At 35.3% G+C, this 21,391-nt stretch overlaps 1 protein-coding gene across 4 annotated transcripts in view; it reads right to left on the bottom strand.

The window, feature by feature from the left end:
• CADM2 (cell adhesion molecule 2) overlaps positions 1-21,391 on the bottom strand; it is a 1,106,513-nt gene that overhangs the window by 176,543 nt on the left and 908,579 nt on the right. For all 4 annotated transcript variants that reach the window (XM_003255142.3, XM_030801642.1, XM_003255141.2 and 1 more), the window contains 2 exons: positions 3,276-3,428; positions 377-514 (listed from right to left, as the gene is read on the bottom strand). In XM_003255142.3, coding sequence (XP_003255190.1) covers positions 377-514; positions 3,276-3,428 — 291 coding nt within the window. The remainder of the gene's footprint in view (positions 1-376; positions 515-3,275; positions 3,429-21,391) is intronic.

Consider the following 21,391-nt stretch of genomic DNA (forward strand, 5'->3'; position numbering starts at 1 on the left):
TTATACAGTTTCTCTGTCTTTAACCTAAATATTATATATGAGTTCTGAAATAAGATATCTAATATGTAATATTGAGAAGTATGAATCTATATGTTTCTTCATATATTAACTTAATTATTCCCTCAACTTTTCAATAAGGCATATATTATTTTTAAACCTATTTTACAGAAGAGGAAAATGAGGCACACAGGGATCACACTTACATATTAATATATCTTGTAAAATTACCTTACTTAAGAATGGGTAAATCTTGTTCAAATGATGCATAATCTGTAAGAGACACTATGGTTTGAAAAATAATGTAAAATGCCTTTTTCTTAACATGTCATACTGGTTTCAGCACATTAATTTTGATTTTCATTTTTCTATTCTTTACCTTTAATCTCTTTGTCATTTTTGAACCATCTTATATCAGCTGCAGGTTTACTACCAGATGTTTTGCAAGTCAGCTGCATCAAGTCACCCTCCATAACTGGTGATGAGAATCCACTAATCTGAGGCTTTTCAGGAACACCTGAAATTTAAGCAAATGATGAAGTGAGCATCAATCTTCAGGGTTGATTTGTTATTATGTCTATTACTTTCACACATGAAACTGAACTGGATGGTTAACTGACAAGAAGTTCAATCAAGATTAACAAACTACTATGTAATAAACTGCTTCATGTGTGTGTGTATACATACATAGGTGTATATGTCTATATGCGTACACATAAATGTATATACATATGCATACACATAAATGTATATATGCATCCATACACATATATATGTGTACAGATATATACATATATATAGTATCAAAAAAGTATGGAAGATGCATATAGCTCAAAGCAGTTTTTAAAATTAAATTGTAATTTTTTTTTTTTTTTTTGAGACAGGGTCTTGCTCTGTCGCCCAGGCTGGAGTGGACTGGCTTGATCTCGGCTCACTGCAATCTTTGCCTCCCAAGTTCAAGTGATTCTCCTGCCTCAGACTCCCAAGTAGCTGGGATTACAGGTGTGCACCACCATGCCCAACTAATTTTTGTATTTTTTTTTTTTTTTTTGAGATAGAGTCTTGCTCTGACCCCAGCCTGGAATGCAATGGTGCAATCCCTGTTCACTGCAACCTCCACCTCCCAGGTTCAAGCAATTCTCCTGCCTCAGCCTCCCGAGTAGCTGGGATTACAGGTGGGTGCCACCACGCCCGGCTAATTTTTGTACGTTTAGTAGATACGGGGCTTTCTCCATATTGGCCAGGATGGTCTCGAACTCCTGACCTCATGATCTGCCCACTTCAGCTTCCCAAAGTGCTGGGATTATAGGCATGAGCCACCGTGCCTGGACTAATTTTTGTATTTTTTAGTAGAGATGGGGTTTCATCATGTTGGCCAGGCTGGTCTCAAACTCCTGACCTCAAGTGATCCACCTACCTCAGCCTCCCAAAGTGCTGGGATTACAGGCATGAGCCACCATGCCTGGCCTCAACTGTAAAATTTTACCTGTCAAAATACTCTTGTAAATCTTAAAAACAATCATTTAATGTATTTTACAATCACTAGTGTAGAGATTTTAAAAGGTATATTGCATTAAAAAAAAAAACTCACAAAACATATTTCTTTATCCCTTACCAAATTATGATTTAACTTTAGCTTCTTTCTTTCCTGATGGCATATAGTTCTTAAAGCTTAAAAAGAATATTATCATCTCTGTATTTTGCGGCCAGGCACGGTGGCTCATCCCTGTAATCCCAACACTTTGGGAGGCCGAGGTCAAGTTATCGAGACCATCCTGGCCAACATGGTGAAACCCCGTCTCTACTAAAAATACAAAAAAAAAAAAAAAAAATAGCCGGGTGTGGTGGCAGGCACCTGTAATCCCAGCTACTCAGGAGGCTGAGGCAGGAGAATCGCTTGAACGTGGGAGACAGAGGTTGCAGTGAGCTGAGATGGCGCCACTGCACTCCAGCCAGGCTGCAGAGTGAGACTCCATCTCAAAAAAAAAAAAAAAAAGAAGAATGTTGGAAAGCACCAATATGAGAAGTAGAAATTAAACAACAGGAACAACAAAGATACATGAAAAATTAACACAACTCCTCTTAACATTTTTTGTCTTCACCTACATACTACCTGCTTTCTTTTTAAAAAATCTATTCCACATCACCATTTAATAAAGTGAATTCATCAGTCATCTATTCTTTGGATTTCAAATTGGCTCTCTACAGAAGAATACATTAACCTTATGCAGTTGTTATCCTGAAATACTCCATTTTAGTGGATATATTTTGTCTTTAATGGCAAACTTGTGAAGATTTTTATAAAATAGTCCCAGTGTGACTTGCAGAGAAATATGTTTTATATCCTATGCACAAAACCAATTCACTAGCTGGATTAACTTTAATATTCCCACCCAAAAGAACAGCATGTGTTAGTCCTTTTAAATGGAACATTGTGCCTTTTTCTATCTAAAGAGGGAAGCAAGCTTGGGGGAAAAAAATCAATCTTTAAATTCCTCTAACTTGTTCAGCATGCAGGTGTGTTTCAATGAACTGCAGCAATTTCAGCTGATTGGGGCACTGACGTTTGTGGAATCACAGAGAGCTAGGAGCTGCAACTTTATTTCCTCAGAATCTCTATGAATGTATTGCTTTTCTTGTGTCACTTTCACCTTTGGGAAAATGGCCCAATATTTAGAGAATAAAAGCACAAAGAAACTACAAGCTGCAAGCTCAAGCGACATTAGGTACTTCATTTAGGAATCTAGAAAATATAATTTTAAAAGGAGAGAAGACACATGGAAATATCAGGGTCATTTAAATGCACTAAATACCCAAGCAGGTCATATTTGAGAGCCACAAGTTAGCAAGAAAGGCCCTTATTAGGTGACTTACATGATCAAATAAAGGAGCACAGTATAGAACACAAGTTGAACTCACTATGCTCATTACTGTGCCATGTTGTAAAAGGATCAGAATATATACAATATATAGACTATTTGATAAAAAAGAAATTAGCTGAAATCAAGAGAACCGGTGTCTATTGCTGGCTAAGAAACAAAATAGCTATGTGCCTTCTAGCAGTCATATACATCTTTGAATCTATTTTTGTCCCTTTATAAAATGCGGAAAGTGACTAAATGATTTTAAAACGCCTGTGTTAAAATGTAGCAGAGAAAGGATTAAACCGTATCTATTCATGTAATCTTCAAAATATATTTTTGTATTGAATTCTGTTGCTGTGGCAATATATATCATTCTGGTTTTGTGATTACATGGTGTTAGTCCCTTGCACTTACCCAGAACGGTGAGATAGGCCTTGGAAGTTTTGACAGGCATTGTAAATAAAGAACAGGTGTACTGTCCTTCATCAGAGAGAGACACATCACTGACACTAATACTCAATTCATGCCAGGAAGCGCGAACCAGCTCGATCCTATTGTCCCTTAAAGCTGAAAAGAGAAAATATTGAAAATGTAAATAAGGACATCAGAAACAGTCAGTATTTTTAGACTATATATTTTCAACACAATACAATAAATGTTTTCTTTGGCCATACATTGAAATCTTATTTCTTGGAACAGTTTAAAAGAAAGTTTAAATATATTGAAATACTTTATCATATTTTTAAAAATCAAAGTAGAATTAGGTGCTCCTTAATGTTTTCAGAAATAACTTTTTAATTAAATGATTACATCTAATACAATACTTCAGATGAGGTAGATACTGATGTTGATAAACATAACTTTCCTCTGCAAATCTTTCATAGAATGCCAGTGCCAAGAAAAGCTATAAACCAAATGGGTTCACTTCTATGGACAGATAAATTTGGTAAACTGTGACTGCTGCAGGCCTTCCAAGGCAACAACAAAAATATTGGCATGTTACAAGCTCTCTGCAGTAGAGGCATTTGAACTATTTCAACTTGAGCTGATATTGAGCAGAAAGGCACCTGTAAACTATCTGACTTTTAAATTTGCTCTGATTGGTTGATGCCACTGCTGTACTGTATGTTAATACAGTCTTTGGTCTGAATCACCTTTTCTATCACAAGACACTCATTTTCACAGAAGATACTTTAGCATCTTGCTGAATTATGCTTCACTTGACTCATTTTGGGGGAAAAAGAAAAGCATTAAAAAGTTTATCATTATGTGTTATACTAAGTAGAGCTGTAGAATCAGGAATTAAGCAAGCAGCAACTAAAAGAGTCCTCTAAAAGGTAGAAAGAGTGAGGAGGGCTGGTTAAAGACACCAGCACCCAAGGAAAATCCCAATAGCTTCCCAAACAACAGCAAAAGACGATCCAGACCCAGCTTCTCCCAACCACAAACTAGAAACAGAAGGTAGTCTAGGTAGACTCATTTTTATTGCTGATCAAATGAGAATCCATCCAACAATATCAGGAGAGACTGGGTTACCTGCAAGGAGAGTGAAGTACGAGCCTTACTAACAGCAAACAGCCAGAGAAAGTGACCTCTTTTTCCAGGATGCCTAAGACTTCTCCTCTCCATCTAGAGGTACTGAGCAGATAAGCAGCTCTAGTAGTGTGTGTGGAGGGTGAGGCGGGAGGGTATATGCGGGGGGTGGGGATGTCTCTACAACAAGTACAGAGCCCTGAAAGTAATCTTCTTTTCATTAGCTAGAGCAAGGGTCCCCAATACCTAGGCCATGGGCCAGTCCCAGTTTGCAATCTGTTAGGAACTGGGTCACACAGCAGGAGGTGAGCCATGAGCCAGCCGACATTACTGCCTGAGCAGGGGCACTTCACATAGGAGAGTGAACCCTATTGTGAACTCTGGATATGAGGCATCTAGGTCGTGTGCTCCTTATGAGAATCTAACTAATGCCTGATGATTTGCGGTCAAACAATTTCATCCCCAAACCATCCCCCACACACACCGCCCACCATCCATGGAAAAATTGTCTTCCACAAAACTGGTTCCTGGTGCCAAAAAGGTTGGGGACCGCTGAGCTAGAGCATTTTTTACCTCACCTAGACCACTACAGCTTAGCCTGGGGAATCTCCTCTTCTCCCTTCGGTGGACCAGAAGAGATCAGTGTGGCCCCCAGTAGAATTAGACAAATCAACCTGTCCAAATAGCAGCACAAAGTCCCTAAAAATTAAATTCTCATTAGAACCACAGCCCATAATTGAAAGCTAGGACTATCATGTTATACCTAAACAGGGCAACTCCTTCTTAGAATAAATTTAATTAGCATCCAGAGTCTCTTAACATAATCAAAATGTTCAGCATATAATAAAAAAAACTTACTAGTCATACTAAACACCAGGAAAATCATAACCGAATGAGAAAAAATAACAGATGCCTATACTGAGATGAATCAAATATTGAAATTTTTGACAAAAATTTTTAAGCAACCATTATAAAAATACTTTAATAAGCAGTTACTAATTATCTTGACACAAATGAAAAAAAACAGAAAACCTTAGCATGAAAAATGTTATTAAAAATGGACGTTATAGAAACACATATACAAAAGCCAATATAAAAACTAATTGGATTCGCTCTATAGTACAGTGAAAATGACAGAGGATAGAATCAGTTAATTTAAAGGCAGAGAAATAGAATTCACCCAATCTGAATATCTGAGAGAAAATAGAAGAACAAAAAGAAAAGATAGCAAAGAACAGAGCCCCAGGGACCTGTGAGACAATAATGAAATATCCATCAGTGGTATCATTACAGTCCCAGAAGGAAAGAAGAACAAGAGTGGGACTAAAAGAGTATTCAAAGAAGTAATGGTTGGAAACATTCCAAATTTGGCAAAAGTCAGGAAGATAGAGAATCAATCAAGAAGCTGAGTGAAACCCAAGTAGGAAAAACCCAAATAACTCTATGTCGAGATACATCAAGAGGAAACTTCGAAAAGCTAGCATTGCTGCCTGAGCTCCACCTCCTGTCAGATGAGTGGGGGCATTTCTCACAGGAGAGTGAACTTTACTGTGAAAACTAGACGAAAACTAGACGAAAACTAGATAAACAAACTTCTTGAAAGGAGCCCAAGGGAATAGCTTATTACCTGTAAGAGAATACAAATTCAAATGACAATGCATTTCCCATTTCAAGTCATGGAGGCCAGAGGAAGTGGTGCATTTTTCAACTTCTGAGAAAGAACTGTCAACTATGATTTCTTAACCAGTAAAACTATCCTTTAGGAATCAGGAAATAAATATGTTCTTAGAAGAAAGAGAAACAGATAATTTGCCTCTAGCAGGACTGTCTTAAAGAAAAAATAAAGTTTTTTCAAACATAAAAGAATTAGTAATGAGGAAATCTTGAAGCATCAAGAACGAACGAAAAAATAACAAAATATGAGAAAATACAATAGACTACACTTCTCCTGAGTTTTTTCAAATATAAGATTATTAAAACAAAAAGTATAACTTTGATAATGTCCACCATATATAGAAGGAATACTTAAGACAAGAAAAAAAGTGGATAGGGCAAATATACCTAGTGGAAGTAAGGTTTCCATACTTGAAGTGGTAAAATGTTGCTACTAGTAGTAGACTGTGTCAATTACATCTGTTAATTGCAGTACCCACAGCAACCACTAAGAAAGGCACACAAAGAATACACTCAAAAACTCTATAAATAAAGATGGAATCCATTTATATGATGTTTTGAGATAACAAATTTATGGAGGTAGAGAACAGAGTTTGGTTGCCAAGGACTAGGGATGGCAGGGGCGATGGAGAGTAGAGGGACATGGGTGTGGCTCTATGAGGAAGAAGGGATCCTTGTGGTTCTGAACTGTTTTGTCTCTTGATTATAGTGCTGGATACACGAACCTACACGTGTAACAACAACATTATCTAGAACTAAACATACAAACACACACACACTTACACATATGCACACAAAAATAAATACATGTAAAACTGATGAAAGCCAAGTAAGACTATTAAACTGTGTCGGTGTCAATTTCCTCATTGTGATGTTGTTTCATAGCTTTACAGCTGTTTGTTGGGTGAAAGGTACATAAGAGCTCTCTGTATTATTTCTTACAACTACCTATAAATCCACAAAAAATTTGATTAAAAAATTTTAATGCACATTTGATGGAGTAGGGGGAACAGTTAGGATATCAAAACTTAAAATTCAGTGTACACATTTACTACACAAGAGGGTAATCTCAAATGTCATACATTTTAAAGTTACCTGCACCTTCCCTATATGCTTCGTGAGAGGAGCAGATAATTATAAAATATATAACCTTTGGGAAAATTCTAAATCATTGTGATTCTAAATATCTTTAAAAAATCATCCTCCCAAACACTCAAATAATAAATACCTAAATGACTGTATCCCCTTTGCTGTCATTCTTTGTGAACTCTGATTGCTTAGGAAGATATATACTTGCAAATATTTTTAGAATTGATTTATATTGAATGTGAAAAATAAAGCAGGTCTGTGCTTGTGACTGTATTTGGATACAGCACACTTTAAAAAAAATGTCTATTTCATACTCTATCTCCTACATGCCATGATATAGATGCCTTGTTTAGCTGCCAGAGGAAAATAGTAGGGCACAAATTTGTTATTATCACAATAGGAACTCGTGCTATATCAACCCCTTTTCAAAACAATGATTTATTCACATAAATATTTATCTTATATAAATATATGTATTTATATATAATTTTATAATTTTGTTACTATGTGTACATAAATACTAAATATACATGTATATTATATATACTCATATATTTTGTTCACACATTTTTTAAGAGGTCACCAAAAGGAAAAATCTCAAATTCCTGCCATGATACTATATGGATAGAACATGTTACCCACCTCCTATGTTCAATTTCATTTCCCTTAACACAGGTTCCACTGACACAGACGGAGCTTACAATTCTCAGTGAATCCGGACAAAAGGAATTTAACTCTATTTTAGCCAGACTGTATTTTGGAACCTATATAACATCACTAAAGTTAAACTGAATTGCTCACTACATATGAATATAAGACTTTCATATTTAAACCATTTTCATGGAATAAGGCTAAAGGTACTGATTTGAAATCAAAAGACTTGGCTGTAGACACTTGTATGAAGTCAGTTTCTGGTGATAATAATTTCTGATTCCTTCCATCTTTGGATTATGATGAGAACTGAATGATATCATGGAGAATGTAAAGTGACTTAAAATACATCTACAATGACATTTTAAAATTATTTGGGGTTTGGAATCCTGAGGATAAATTAGATATTTTCATGTCTGAAATATTTCAACCAATTCAACTTATCAAATCATATAATACTTTCAGTTGTTTCTATGATTATTACCAGACTTGACTAATTAAAAACTAGGCTCTGAAAAGTAGAACACATGAAGTTTTATGTAAGCTTCATTATAGTTTAATCATATTAACTTGAGCAAGTTACTTAAATACGTCTCAGTCCTCTGTGATGTAAAACTCCTATGCTACATCACAGTGAAAGTATGGAGAACGTGGTTTAGAATTTTAGAACTGAAATATATGAATATATATTTAAAAATGGACAACACATTCTTAAGGACCAAGAAACTGCCAAAATTACTACATGGATTATTTATTGTGTACATTTTCTTAATAGTTTATTGGCTAAGCAATAGAGCTGCCTAACAATATTTTCCATGAACTGAATATTTTAAGTAAATCCTACATCCACATTGTTAATCTTTTCAAGTTCACAAACACTTATGATGTCATCTACAGTTCACTTTAAAACAGCATTTCAAGTACGAAAGAATAAGGAAAAAACCTTTAACAGTCCAAAGAGGAATATACTATAACTCAATGGGTTCCCTGTGAGCGGGAACCTTGTTTCACTATTTCAGCACCCTGAGCTATAGCTATCTACACAGTAGGCATTCAGTGAGTAGTTATTGAATTGAAACTGAGAGCTAAACTCTGTCTATATGTGATAAGAACAGAGTGAAAAAGAGCTGAACTAGGAAGTCCTCTTCAATATCTCTCCACAGGATCCCCCACGGGTAAGAAGCCACAAAAAACCAAAAAAAAAAAAAAAAGCAGAGGAAAAAAAATGTTCCATTTAGACACTGTTGAGTATAAAAGAGCTCGAAACATCACGCTACACAAATTTTTTAAGTAAGTGACAGTTCACTGGAAAATGATCTGACCTATTGAATGAGTGAACTTTGAAAATATTTTCATTTTACCTCACGGTTTCCCAAAACACAAAAGGCCGTAGTTAATCAGAGACCATTCATATCATGTAACTTTTCTATGTAGTAGGTCTCAAATATACAGTGAACCTAAATAAAGAATTATAATATTGTCAGTGGAAATGAATTCAATGTTTTTAAAAATGTTTCCCTTTGAGGACACAGAATATAAATCATTACCTGAATGTCCTTTTCAATAATAAATTAAAAACTCAAACATTTTATTTAAAAATATTTTAAAAGATTAAACTAGGAACGAATAAAGAATAAAAGAAATGAGCATGTGTAATAAAAGAAAAAAAGGATATTATTCACATATCACAGAGCTATTAAAAATAAGCGAATGGGTTAAGTAGGCCACTTTGAGGTCATGCCCTAACAGCCATTAGTTGCCTGCCACCCACCGGTGGGGTAATTTAACAGTTCAAAACTCGAAATTCTGGAAGATTTCATCTTAGCTGCGTATAACACTCTACTATATGACCAATGAGTAAAACTCTATTAAATAGTACTTAACTCTGGATAAAATGATTTTTCCAATACACCGTTGGTTTTAAATGGTTCAACAATCAGACAAGTGTGTATTTTGGATTCATGCTGAATAAAATAAAAATGCCTAAGACAATTAATTGGAGGATTTCAGACACATTTTATGACCACTTCTAACAAAAGATACCAGCATATTAAGTAAGTTGTATGTTAATTAGTTTTAGACCAAATTAACTTGGTAAGAATAGCACTGTTGAATTTACGTAGCATGATTTATTCAAGAACCTGCTAGCAATTTGTGAATACTTACATTCATAGTTTTCTTTCCTTAAGTGTTATATTTATAAAGGTGATCACATACTCCTTGCTGGAAACTTTAAAAGGTATCTTTAAACTGGTTTCTAGTGAATAATAATTCATGTCACATTTTAGAATGGTTAAATCATGACTAAAAGTCATATTCCATTGTGAGTCACTTTAAGAGAACATTAAAATGCAACATTTCTTACATTTTTTTCTAGTTTACCCATTGGACATGAAACTTTCCCAAACTGGGATTATGATATACCTTTTTAGACTTTTTTTCAAGGCCTCACACATGTCATGGTACATATCGATACCCATTAGTAATTTATTAGATTAAATTGAATATGTGGATTATCAATCTTCAGCATATAATATTCTATAATTCTATTAACATTTTAGAAAATTCCACGTATTAAGTGAATTTTTTTTTTTTTTTTGAGACGGAGTCTCGCTCTGTCGCCCAGGCTGGAGTGCAGTGGCGCGATCTCAGCTCACTGCAAGCTCCGCCTCCCGGGTTCAAGCCATTCTCCTGCCTCAGCCTCCCGGGTAGCTGGGACTACAGGCACCCACCACCACGCCCGGCTAATTTTTTTGTATTTTTAGTAGAGACGGGGTTTCACCGTGTTAGCCAGGATGGTCTCAATCTCCTGACCTCGTGATCCGCCCGCCTCGGCCTCCCAAAGTGCTGGGATTACAGGCGTGAGCCACCACGCCCGGCCTTAAGTGAATATTTTATACTGTGTGATTTTTATCATTATAATTCATTATATTTTATAGACAAGTACTAAAGGAAAACCTACATCAGGATGACAGGAATCACTTCAAGTATCACTTGGCTACATAGTTCTCAATGTATAACATTACACTCATGAGACTTTAGCCAAGACAAACGTTGCACACATTTGGAAGTTTTTAAAATGTATTTAATCTCCAACCAGTAAGTTTCATTTCCTAACTTAAATTCCATGTCACTGATGTGACAGGATTTCAACAACCACAGGGTGTCAGCCTTCATTTTCCTTAACCTCAGTGCATGTGGTCTCCACCCAAGTATCCCACTTAGTTCCTATAGGAAGTTTAGATGTGTCAGTACAATAAGCCAAGTTCTACCTATGGGAAGATGTACTTAAGAACTCTACCCATAAGGCCTTTGATCTGGTATCGAATTTTATTTTGCTGTCTGCTGCCTGAGAGTAGACTACTTCCTCTGTTTCTAACTTTGTCCTTTAAGGTTACCCACACAAACTCTGCTACTTCCAGACTTCTGCAACAGTCTTGCTCTCTGCACATTGTCCACCTAGACCTGTGCTAATTGCCGACTCTGTTTTACTCCTATTGTTTTCTCCGAAGCTGGTCACTAACAGGACTGACTCATGCAATCTGCCAGCCCTGTTTTTTCAGTTGAAATCTCTACTTCCCCCAAGGATCAGAATCAGGACAAGAATTTGAAGCTTCAGTGAGGACAACTTTTTTTTTTACATACTAGAATAATTTTTCTACTAATTAGATCTGTACCCTAATAAATCAGAAAGGAATACTAAGTCAAATAAACTATAATAAAGCTTACAAAAAGGGTCAGAAGTCTAAGACTTAACACTTGTCAGATGTTATACTTTGTATCTTGAGCTGTATGATGAAAATACGCCACTAGATATTGCAAAAGAGTCAAGATGAAGAAAATCTACCCACTCTTATTCTTATTATCAAAATATTTTATTTGTTGGAGCTCCATACAATCTTATTGGATATATTAAAATCAGTATGTGTCATTTGTAATAGTTCAAATTGCCAGGAAAAAAAAAATAAGATTTGGGTTACAGACAGAATAAAATATCAAACAAGTGAATCCTTTTCTGTTTTGTTCTTTTACAGTCATACAACATAAAACAATCTAAATCAGTCTTCTGGAAAATTGGTAAAGACAACCATTGCTCCAGAGTTCCTATTTGGTATTTCAAGTTTCAGCCTGGAGTGAATTTCTACTGAAACCATAGTAAATGGAGTTTTAAAATAGAAATGCAAACAGAACCTACGCAATACATCTGGAAACTGTGTTACTATTTGAAGAAAGTTTTTCAGTAATAGAATTTCATTTTTTTACACCCTAGTATTTCTATGTTTAGTATGGTAGTTTTATGAGAGAAGACTGTTAACAGATAGTCATCAAAATTAATTAACTACAGAATTCTAATACACATTTTCAAGAGACTTATAGAGACAAAATATTTCCTCTCCATCCCCTACAAATAAAAGTTTGTGAATATTTTGTTTCCTTCTTCAAAACACAATATTTCCCTAGGTGTTTGTCACATTACAGTTTTTATTTTTCTTGAGAAAATATATTTTGGTATTTGATAGCATTCACAATTTGATACCACTCACTACTGGCCTGGATCCATAGAACAAGAAAATGGTGTGGTATTTGAACCATACAATTTTTGTAAGCCCTCATTCTTTTTAACAACCTACAATATATTGGTCTCCTCATAGACATATGAAATTCATTTTTTATATCTAACTATAAAACCACCACCATATGTAGCCATGTGGTGTAACTCTCATGTAGCATTTATATCAAAGAGACAAGAAGATTATATGTCATGCTATTATGGAAATGCATACACAAAGGTAGATTGGGAATCAAAAACATCTGCCTTCCTTAGATAGAGAAACCAGTCCTTGGTATTTATAATCTGTCTTGTAATTTTACAGGATCCCATATTCTGTGAAAGCCTTCAGTTGGTGTTTACAACACAGAAAGGGAAAATGACTCCAGACTACATTGTGTACAATTCTAATAATCCCTAAGTTGTACCTGCTACGGCCTGAAATTTGGATTAAATTTTTCACAGTTCTGTTTTCATTAAGGTAATAACATAACTATTTAATGAAATAAACAACTTCTTAGAGTACGCAAACTGAAAATCCAGGCGTGTGTTGTACAATTAAGAAACTGTTCTTTTTTATATTTTTTAAATATAGGCATAACCATAAAAATATTAAAATAATATAAATTTTATTAATAATAGTCCATAATTTTCTATGAAATGAGTTTAATATTTTTCATTGCCAATATATTTTTGCTACGGAAAGTTTGACCACTTGATCTTGCTTCCTTCCCTCAGTTTCCCCACTTCTCACTAATTTTTCCCTTTTGGGGATGTAGGAGGTGTGTGCAAATTTGTCACAAATAAAATGTTATCTTTAAAAAATTAGCAAATTACTGATTATAATGAATGTTGTTCCTAATAGCTCACATACATCAAAAAATCAATGAGAAAGTGATGAGTAATAAAAATTTTAAAAATTATCATTTACTATGTACAATTTGAAGAATGACATCCTACTTTTTATATTTAATTTAATTTTATTTTTTTGAGACGAGTTTCACTCACTCTGTCACCCAGGCTGGAGTGCAGTGGCACAATCTCAGCTCACTGCAACCTCTGCCTCCCTGGTTCAAGTGATTCTCCTGTCTCAGCCTCCCCAGTAGCTGGGATAACAGGCACCCACCGCAATGCCTGACTAATTTTCCTATTTTTAGTAGAGACGAAGTTTCACCATGTTGGCCAGGCTGGTCTTAAACTCCTGATCTTAAGTGATCCGCCTGCCTTGGCTTCCCAAAGTGCTGGGATTACAGGCTTGAGCCACCACGCTTAGCTGACATCCTACTTTTTAAAGTATTTTCTATGATGTTGAATTTTCTTTCTTTAAATGATTTATTTTTCTTTATCATAGAGTGATCTGAATTGGTTTTTAACCATTCTATTTATATTAAGTTACATGTTAATGTTTAGAAGTTTTGTTAGTGCTATGGTTTGAATGTCTCCTCCAAAGCTCACATTGAGATTTAATTGCCATTGTAACAGTGTTAAGAGGTTGGCCCTTTAAGGAGTGATTAGGTCATGAGGGCTCTTCCTTATGGAGCATTTTAATGACTTTAACAAAGAAGTTTTGGGAAGTGCCCTTCTATCTTCTGCCATGATACAGCACAAAGACCCTTGCCAGGTGTCAGCACCATGTTCTTACACTTCAGCCTCCAGAACCATGAGCCAAGTGAATTTCTATTGTTTGTAAATTACCCAGTCTGTGGTATTTTGTTATAGCAACATGCAACAGACTAAGACAGTCAATGTATAAAAAAATTCATGACATTCAAATTGATAAGAAGTTTTGGCAAAAGGCAGAAAAAAGAAATGTAAAAAGGAGAAGCAGCATCTCGTAATACTTTGCCACAACTAAACTATAAAATTTTGGAAAATTTAAGCATATTTATCTTGTAATGTATAGTATTGAATGTATGTAAATTATATATATATAATGTATAAATATAAATATAAATTTATATAAAGTATAAATACAAATACAATAAGATGTATACATTGTATGTTTGAATAAATATATAGATAAGTGAGAAGGGCAGTTTATGATGGAGTAGGACAAAAAGCCAATGCAAAATTGAAATTATTGAAGTTGTGACTCCTGGGGCAAATGAAAGTGACTGATGAAAGGTAATTTGAGTATAATAAAGGCTTTTTGTTTAGTGATTCACATAAGAAATGTTCCAAAACTTACCAAAAAGATTGGAAAAAATATACATCAGATTAGACACATGTGAAGTTTATAATAAAAGAACGCATTGTGTTTTATTAAATATAATGGTTCAGCAGTAACTGTGAATTCCTACTTTGTAGCTAGATTGAAATGAGATATACTGTGGAGGTGACTTCTGAAACCCAGAGAGAAAGCTCTGAACACACACTGCTCTTACTAATTCTCAAGAGGGAAATCCATAGTGTGATACGTACTGCTTCAAAGTCTTCTGTACTTGCTGACTCCACCGCTGTCATACGAATCTTTGAGATCTAGACTTACAGGCTTTGAGCTTGACTTGGCCTTGGTTACATAGGCAGCCCAAAAACCAGCTTACACTGTAGAAAAGATCCTGGCTCTCTCTTAGGGAGCTTTCACTGAGATAATGGGGACAGTATGAAAAGCAAGATTGTATCAAATAGTCTTCCAATGCAGGAGAGAATAAGAAAAATACATGATTTCAAAATAATGTGCTAATAAACTGTATTTTGTTTGTATATTCCACAGCATATTTTGAATAGCCACACCATGCAAATATTTTGGGGAATTTTCCAACTGGACAAAAGAAAATACCCTTTAAAAAATTAAAAAATTCTTAAAGAACTGGATGCCTACCAACCACGTGCTCAATAGAAGGGCAGTAGATAAACCGAATGTCTCATCCAAGATGGATGTAGGAACACAGTCATCACATAGAGTAAAAAAATCACATGATGATGATGATGATGATGACGACGACGATACAGTAATGTCAATTTATGGAGTGTGCACTATCTGACAAAACATTTGCTAAGTGTTTACATAGATTTTTCTACCTTTTATCTTCACAATAGCTCATTGAGACTTAACACTAGCGTTATTTCTCTTCTAAAGATGAGAAACCTAAACATTAGAGAGGTTCAGGAACTCACCCAAAGTTACATAAATAATATATATCTGAACACAGAAGAGTGTTCAGGCAGTCTGACTCTAGAACCTATAGATCTCTTAAATATCACATACAAGTAACTTCCCAGCTAATAACTATGAATCCTCATATTCAATCTGTTAGAAAAACTGTGATGGTATCTTATTAAATATAAGGCTCATGATAGACTAACCAGACTTAAAAAACATTTAGTGGTTTTGATGTGCATTTCTCTAATGATTAGTGATGTCGAGCATTTTTTTAATATATGTTTTGGCCATGTGTATATCTTCTTTTGAAAACTGTCTGTTCATGTTTTACCCACTTTTTAACGGAGTTTTTTTCATGTAAATTTAAGTTCCTAATAGTTGCTGGATATTAGACCTTTGTCAGATGCATAGTTTGCAAGCATTTTATCCCATTCTGTAGTTTTGTCTGTTCACTCTGTTGAGAGTTTCTTTTACTGTACAGAAGCTCTTAAGTTTAATTAGATCTCATTTGTCAACTTTTGCTTTTGTTGTGATTGCTTTTGGCATCTTCATCAAGAAATCTCTGTCAGTTCTTTTTTTTTTTGACGGAGTCTCGCTCTTTCACCCAGACTGGAGTGCAGTGGCGCGATCTTGGCTCACTGCAAGCTCCGCCTCCCGGGTTCACGCCATTCTCCTGCCTCAGCCTCCCGCGTAGATGGGACTACAGGCGCCGGCCACTTGCCCGGCTAATTTTTTGTATTTTTACTAGAGACGGGGTTTCACTGTGTTAGCCAGGATGTTCTCTATCTCCTGACCTCGTGATCCGCCCACCTCGGCCTCCCAAAGTGCTGGGATTACAGGTGTGAGCCACTGCGCCCAGCCATCTCTGTCAGTTCTTATGTCCAGAATATTATTGCCTATGTTGTCTTCCAGAGTTTTTATAGTTTTGGGTTTTACATTTAAGTCGTTAATCCATCCTGAGTTGATTTTTTTGTATATGGTATAAGAAGGAGAGTGTGGGCCGGGCGCGGTGGCTCACGCCTGTAATCCCAGCACTTTGGGAGGCCGAGGCGGGCAGATCACGAGGTCAGGAGATCGAGACCATCCTGGCTAACACGGTGAAACCCCATCTCTACTAAAAAATACAAAAAATTAGCCGGGCGAGGTGGCGGGCACCTGTAATCCCAGCTACGCAGGAGGCTGAGGCAGGAGAATGGTGTGAACCCGGGAGGCGGAGCTTGCAGTGAGCCGAGATCGCTGCCACTGCACTCCAGCCTGGGCCACAGAGCGAGACTCCGTCTCAAAAAAAAAAAAAAAAAAAAAAAGGAGAGTGTGAATTAGTTCAATCATTGTGCAAAGCAATGTGAGGATTCCTCAAAGAGCTAAAAACAGAGCTACCATTCAACCCAGTTATCCCATTATGGGCTATATACCCAAAGGAATAGAAATCATTCTACCATAAAGACATATGCATACATTTTGTTCATTGTAGCACTGTTCACAATAGCAAAGACATGGAATTAACCTAAATGTCCATCATTGGTAGAATGGATAAAGAAAATGTGGTACATATATTCTATGGCATATTACACAGCCATGCAAAAGAACAAGATCATGTCCTTTGCAGGAACATGGATGTAGTTGAACGCTATCATCCTTAGCAAACTAGCACAGGACAGAAAAACAAATACAGCATTTTCTCACTTATAAATGGGAGCTAAATGATGAGAACACACAGACACAAAGAAGGGAACAGACACTAGGGCCTACCTGAGAATGGAGGATGGGAGGAAGAAAAGATCAGGAAAAAATAATTAATGGGTACTAGGCTTAATACCTTGGTGATAAACAGCGCAACAAATCTCCATGACATGAGTATACCCATATAACAAATCTGCACATGTACCCTGAACCTAAAGTAAAAGTTAAACAAAAAATCAAAAACAACAACAAGAAAAAACAGTTAGTAGCCCAAACGAAAAAAAGCAAGCTAAATGACTCTTTGTTTATGCATCTACTCAAGACATATAAGGAATTTTACCAAGCAGAAAATACCAAGTCAGTGCTGCATTTTAAAGTGATCAGAATCGTTTCTAATAAGCCCAGGAGATCTTTAGTTATAGCAAGAAGTTAAGAGTATAAAAGTAATCTCCTGCCATATGCATTGTGATTGGCAATGGTAGATTATATTCAAGAAGGTTCAGAACTCACAAGTAAAATGTAGGCAGGTAGGGCCAGTCGCAGTGGCTCACGCCTGTAATCCCATCACTTTGGGAGGCCTAGGCGAGCAGATCACGAGGTCACAAGATCGAGACCATCCTGACCACGGTGAAACCCCATCTCTACTAAAAATACAAAAAATTAGCCTGGCGTGGTGGCAGGACCCTGTGGTCCCAGCTGCTCGGTAAGCTGAGGCAGGAGAATGGCGTGAACCTGGGAGGCAGAGCTTGCAGTGAGCCGAGATCACGCTGCTGCACTCCAGCCTGGGTGACAGAGCAAGACTCCGTTTAAAAAAAAAAAAAAATTTTTGACAGATAGGGCCAGGCTTGGTGGCTCATGCCTATAATCCCATCACTTTGGGAGGCCGAGGCGGGCAGATCACGAGGTCAGGATATCGAGACCATCCTGGCTAACATGGTGAAACCCCGTCTTTACTAAAAATACAAAAAAATTAGCAGGGCGCGGTGGCGAGCGCCTGTAGTCCCAGCTACTCGGGAGGCTGAGGCAGGAGAATGGCAGGAACCTGGGAGGCGGAGCTTGCAGTGAGCCGAGATTGCGCCCCTGCACTCCAGCCTGGGCGACAGAGCAAGACTGCGTCTCAAAAATATATATATATATATATATATATGTAGGCAGATAAAGGAAACAAGAACTTTAACAGCAATGAATCACGAGCATGATGGTAGTTAGAAGTATCTGGGATCCTACAAAAATTAGGAAAGTTGAAATCCCATATGAGATCCACGGGACCACCTGTGATTAATTAACCTAGAAATTAGGGATTGGGCTAAGAACTAGCATATTTATAAACCATTTAGTTGTAGAACAAAAGGGAATTTGAGGGTAATATGAATGTCTCCTGTCATCACACATCGTATCTGAAGAAATACCTTCCTGCTGAAGAATGAATGGAACGAAGCTGACTACTTTTCTAAAAAAAAAGTTTTATTCCATATTTAAATTCAGTAAGTGTTTAGTGAAAGGCTGTCATGTGACCAGATTCAGCCAAAAAAAAAAGTGAGTAAAGTGACATATTTCACTTCATTGCCGACTTTTAAGAAGTTAGCAGAGCTTCTGTCGAATTAGCTGAGCTAGTGAGGTTAGCATTACCATAACAGACAAAAATGAATTAAATAAAAAGTAAAATGGGCAGCATGAAAAATATAATTTATCATAAAAGGGATATCATTCTTAAAAAATTACTATAGAATTTGCTACAAAAAAACAGAAAAATATTATAAAAATGTTTAAATCCTCAATATGCTGTAAGAAGATATAAACTCCAATAAAAAAGCAGAAAGACACAGAAAATTAATCTGAAATATTACAATAAAAGATCAAATTTAAAATGGAGATGAAAATAAAGGTGCAAAAGAATTCAAGCCCAAACTCAAAGCAGCCAAAGCTATGTAAATGCAGTGCAAAATGGAAACAATGATTTAGTTAACCAACTTGAGATAGCTCAGAAAGCAGAAGATAAGGTAGTACATACAAGAGAAGGGAAAGATTACACACAAACACAAATTATTGAGAAAAAATAACACTATGACAACACAATTGAGGGCATATTAGTAGCATAATTTCTATGGCTAAAAGTCACTTGTGTTTTCATTAGAATAGTTATTAACTCTCAAAAACAAAGGAATAATTTCATCACAACTTTCAGGACAAAAATTTCATAACCAACCAACTTATCTTCCACATGATATTGCAACAGAAAAATCGTTAGACATTCAAGGTCTCAGAAAAATATTACCTATTTACCTAAGAAATTCATTCGGCAATCAAGATAATAGGCTGTCAATTATAAGTAAGAAATGATGTGCTCTCGTCATTCTAGTGTAAGTCATTTCTGTTTTAACCAAAATTTGTCTGAAAAAAAACTGTCATCATAGATTTATAATAATGAAAAAGTATAAATAAATTAATATCCAACATTATAATTTTAATGGAATATTAGAAAGCTTTCATATTATAAGCCTGAAAACCTTTATAATAGGAAAATAATACAACTTTAATTGAAAATAGAACAGAAGGATGTAAAATAAAGTGTTCAATATGGTACCTATTCTATAATAAAACAGAAAATGTATCTAATGGATTGATGAAATTTGGGACTCTTTTCTTGCTTCTTTGAGCTTTTCTGAATTTTTAAATTTTAATCAGCTAAGTTATATCTATTTTTTAAATGTTACACTGAGAAGATATAAAATAAAAATCACAAATTATGTTTGTTGTTGGTACCTTATTATATGACTACTGAAATTGACTATTTGGAGCTGTAGAGCTGATTCACTTGTTTAGACTGTATTTTAGCAAGAAACGTGGCCTAAGATCTCATTTTAAAATGTGAAAATAAGGCAAGGTGGAAATAGATGAGGCTCCAGAAAATACAAGAAAAAGGAAAAGGAAGTGGTGATTATATCAATCATGTGAAGGTCTTCTTATACTTGCCGATTCACTGTTTTTATCACTATTCAAGATCAGATACCAATTTTCTGAAGAAGTGTACAATGCTATTTAAAGAAAATAACTCATAAAATAAGCATAATGTAAAAATTTGCAAAGTATTTCTTCTTGTAGCACTAAATACTTCTTAAGTTCTTATGCTAAAACAATAAAATTCACTATGCTTGATTTATATATTACACAGATGTAGATATTCATTACAGCGTCTCCATATTTTGAAAAATAAATTCTTTTTTAAATATTTATTATTTATCTAAGAAACATTTTTTTCAAACAAATTTACTCTTGAGACTGGCAACAGCATTAATGTTCTCATCTGTGGTAGAGGACATAATATTATGGGAAATATTTCCACGATAAAATAATATATAATCAATATATTCTTTATATATTTATTTATGAGGATTAGGAAGAAAACAGTCTTTAAGACACATAGGAGCACACAATAAATGTGACAGACTTGAGTGATGACATAATACTGTTTTGTCTGTGATGGTGACACAAAACAGCAAAGGACACAAAACTGTCAGTCTTGTTGTTTATCTTCTATCTGAAACTAATGAAAGAAGGAAGGTGATTGACGGCAAGTAGACACAGACACTGTCTTAGACATACAGTTGTTACATTTTACACATACATAAAAGTACTATCTTGACGGTTTTAAAGATGTTTTACTTCTCTAACTTTCTAAGATGTTGTCTTTACCTAAAAGTAATAATAAGGGAATTTATAGTATGATTATACTAAATGTTATATATTATCCCTCTTAGAAATGACTACTTTTTTCATAATTTGTGAAATTCATGCTGTTATTCATTCTACTAGAACTTATCCTGTTAAAAAATTGCACACACTTGAACCTATAAGAAATGACTACTTAATATACTATCTGTATAGCATGAATACACATTTGTGCATGTGTGTATGTGTTATATATGTGCTTGCGTATGTGTGTACGTATATGTACAATAAATATTTATGTGTTCAGATAGAGAGAGAGTAGGGCAGTCATGGTGAAAGTAGAAAGAGAATAATGGGGACAAATGGAGATAAAAACCAGAAGAACACGTAAAATTGAATTTTTTTATAATATATATTTTTTTCAAATACATAAATTATTAATTAAAACATTCCTTCAAAACACTGAATATGTATAGAGGAAGTTCCAAAGAAGTAGAAAGTGCCTGTACTGATTTTTAAGAGCTTGCAATTTATTTGAAGGAGACTAAACATACAGATATAAAATACGTAGGTGATAATTGC

This window comes from Nomascus leucogenys, chromosome 21 (assembly GCF_006542625.1).
Source record: "Nomascus leucogenys isolate Asia chromosome 21, Asia_NLE_v1, whole genome shotgun sequence".
In the NCBI taxonomy this organism is placed as follows: domain Eukaryota; kingdom Metazoa; phylum Chordata; class Mammalia; order Primates; family Hylobatidae; genus Nomascus; species Nomascus leucogenys.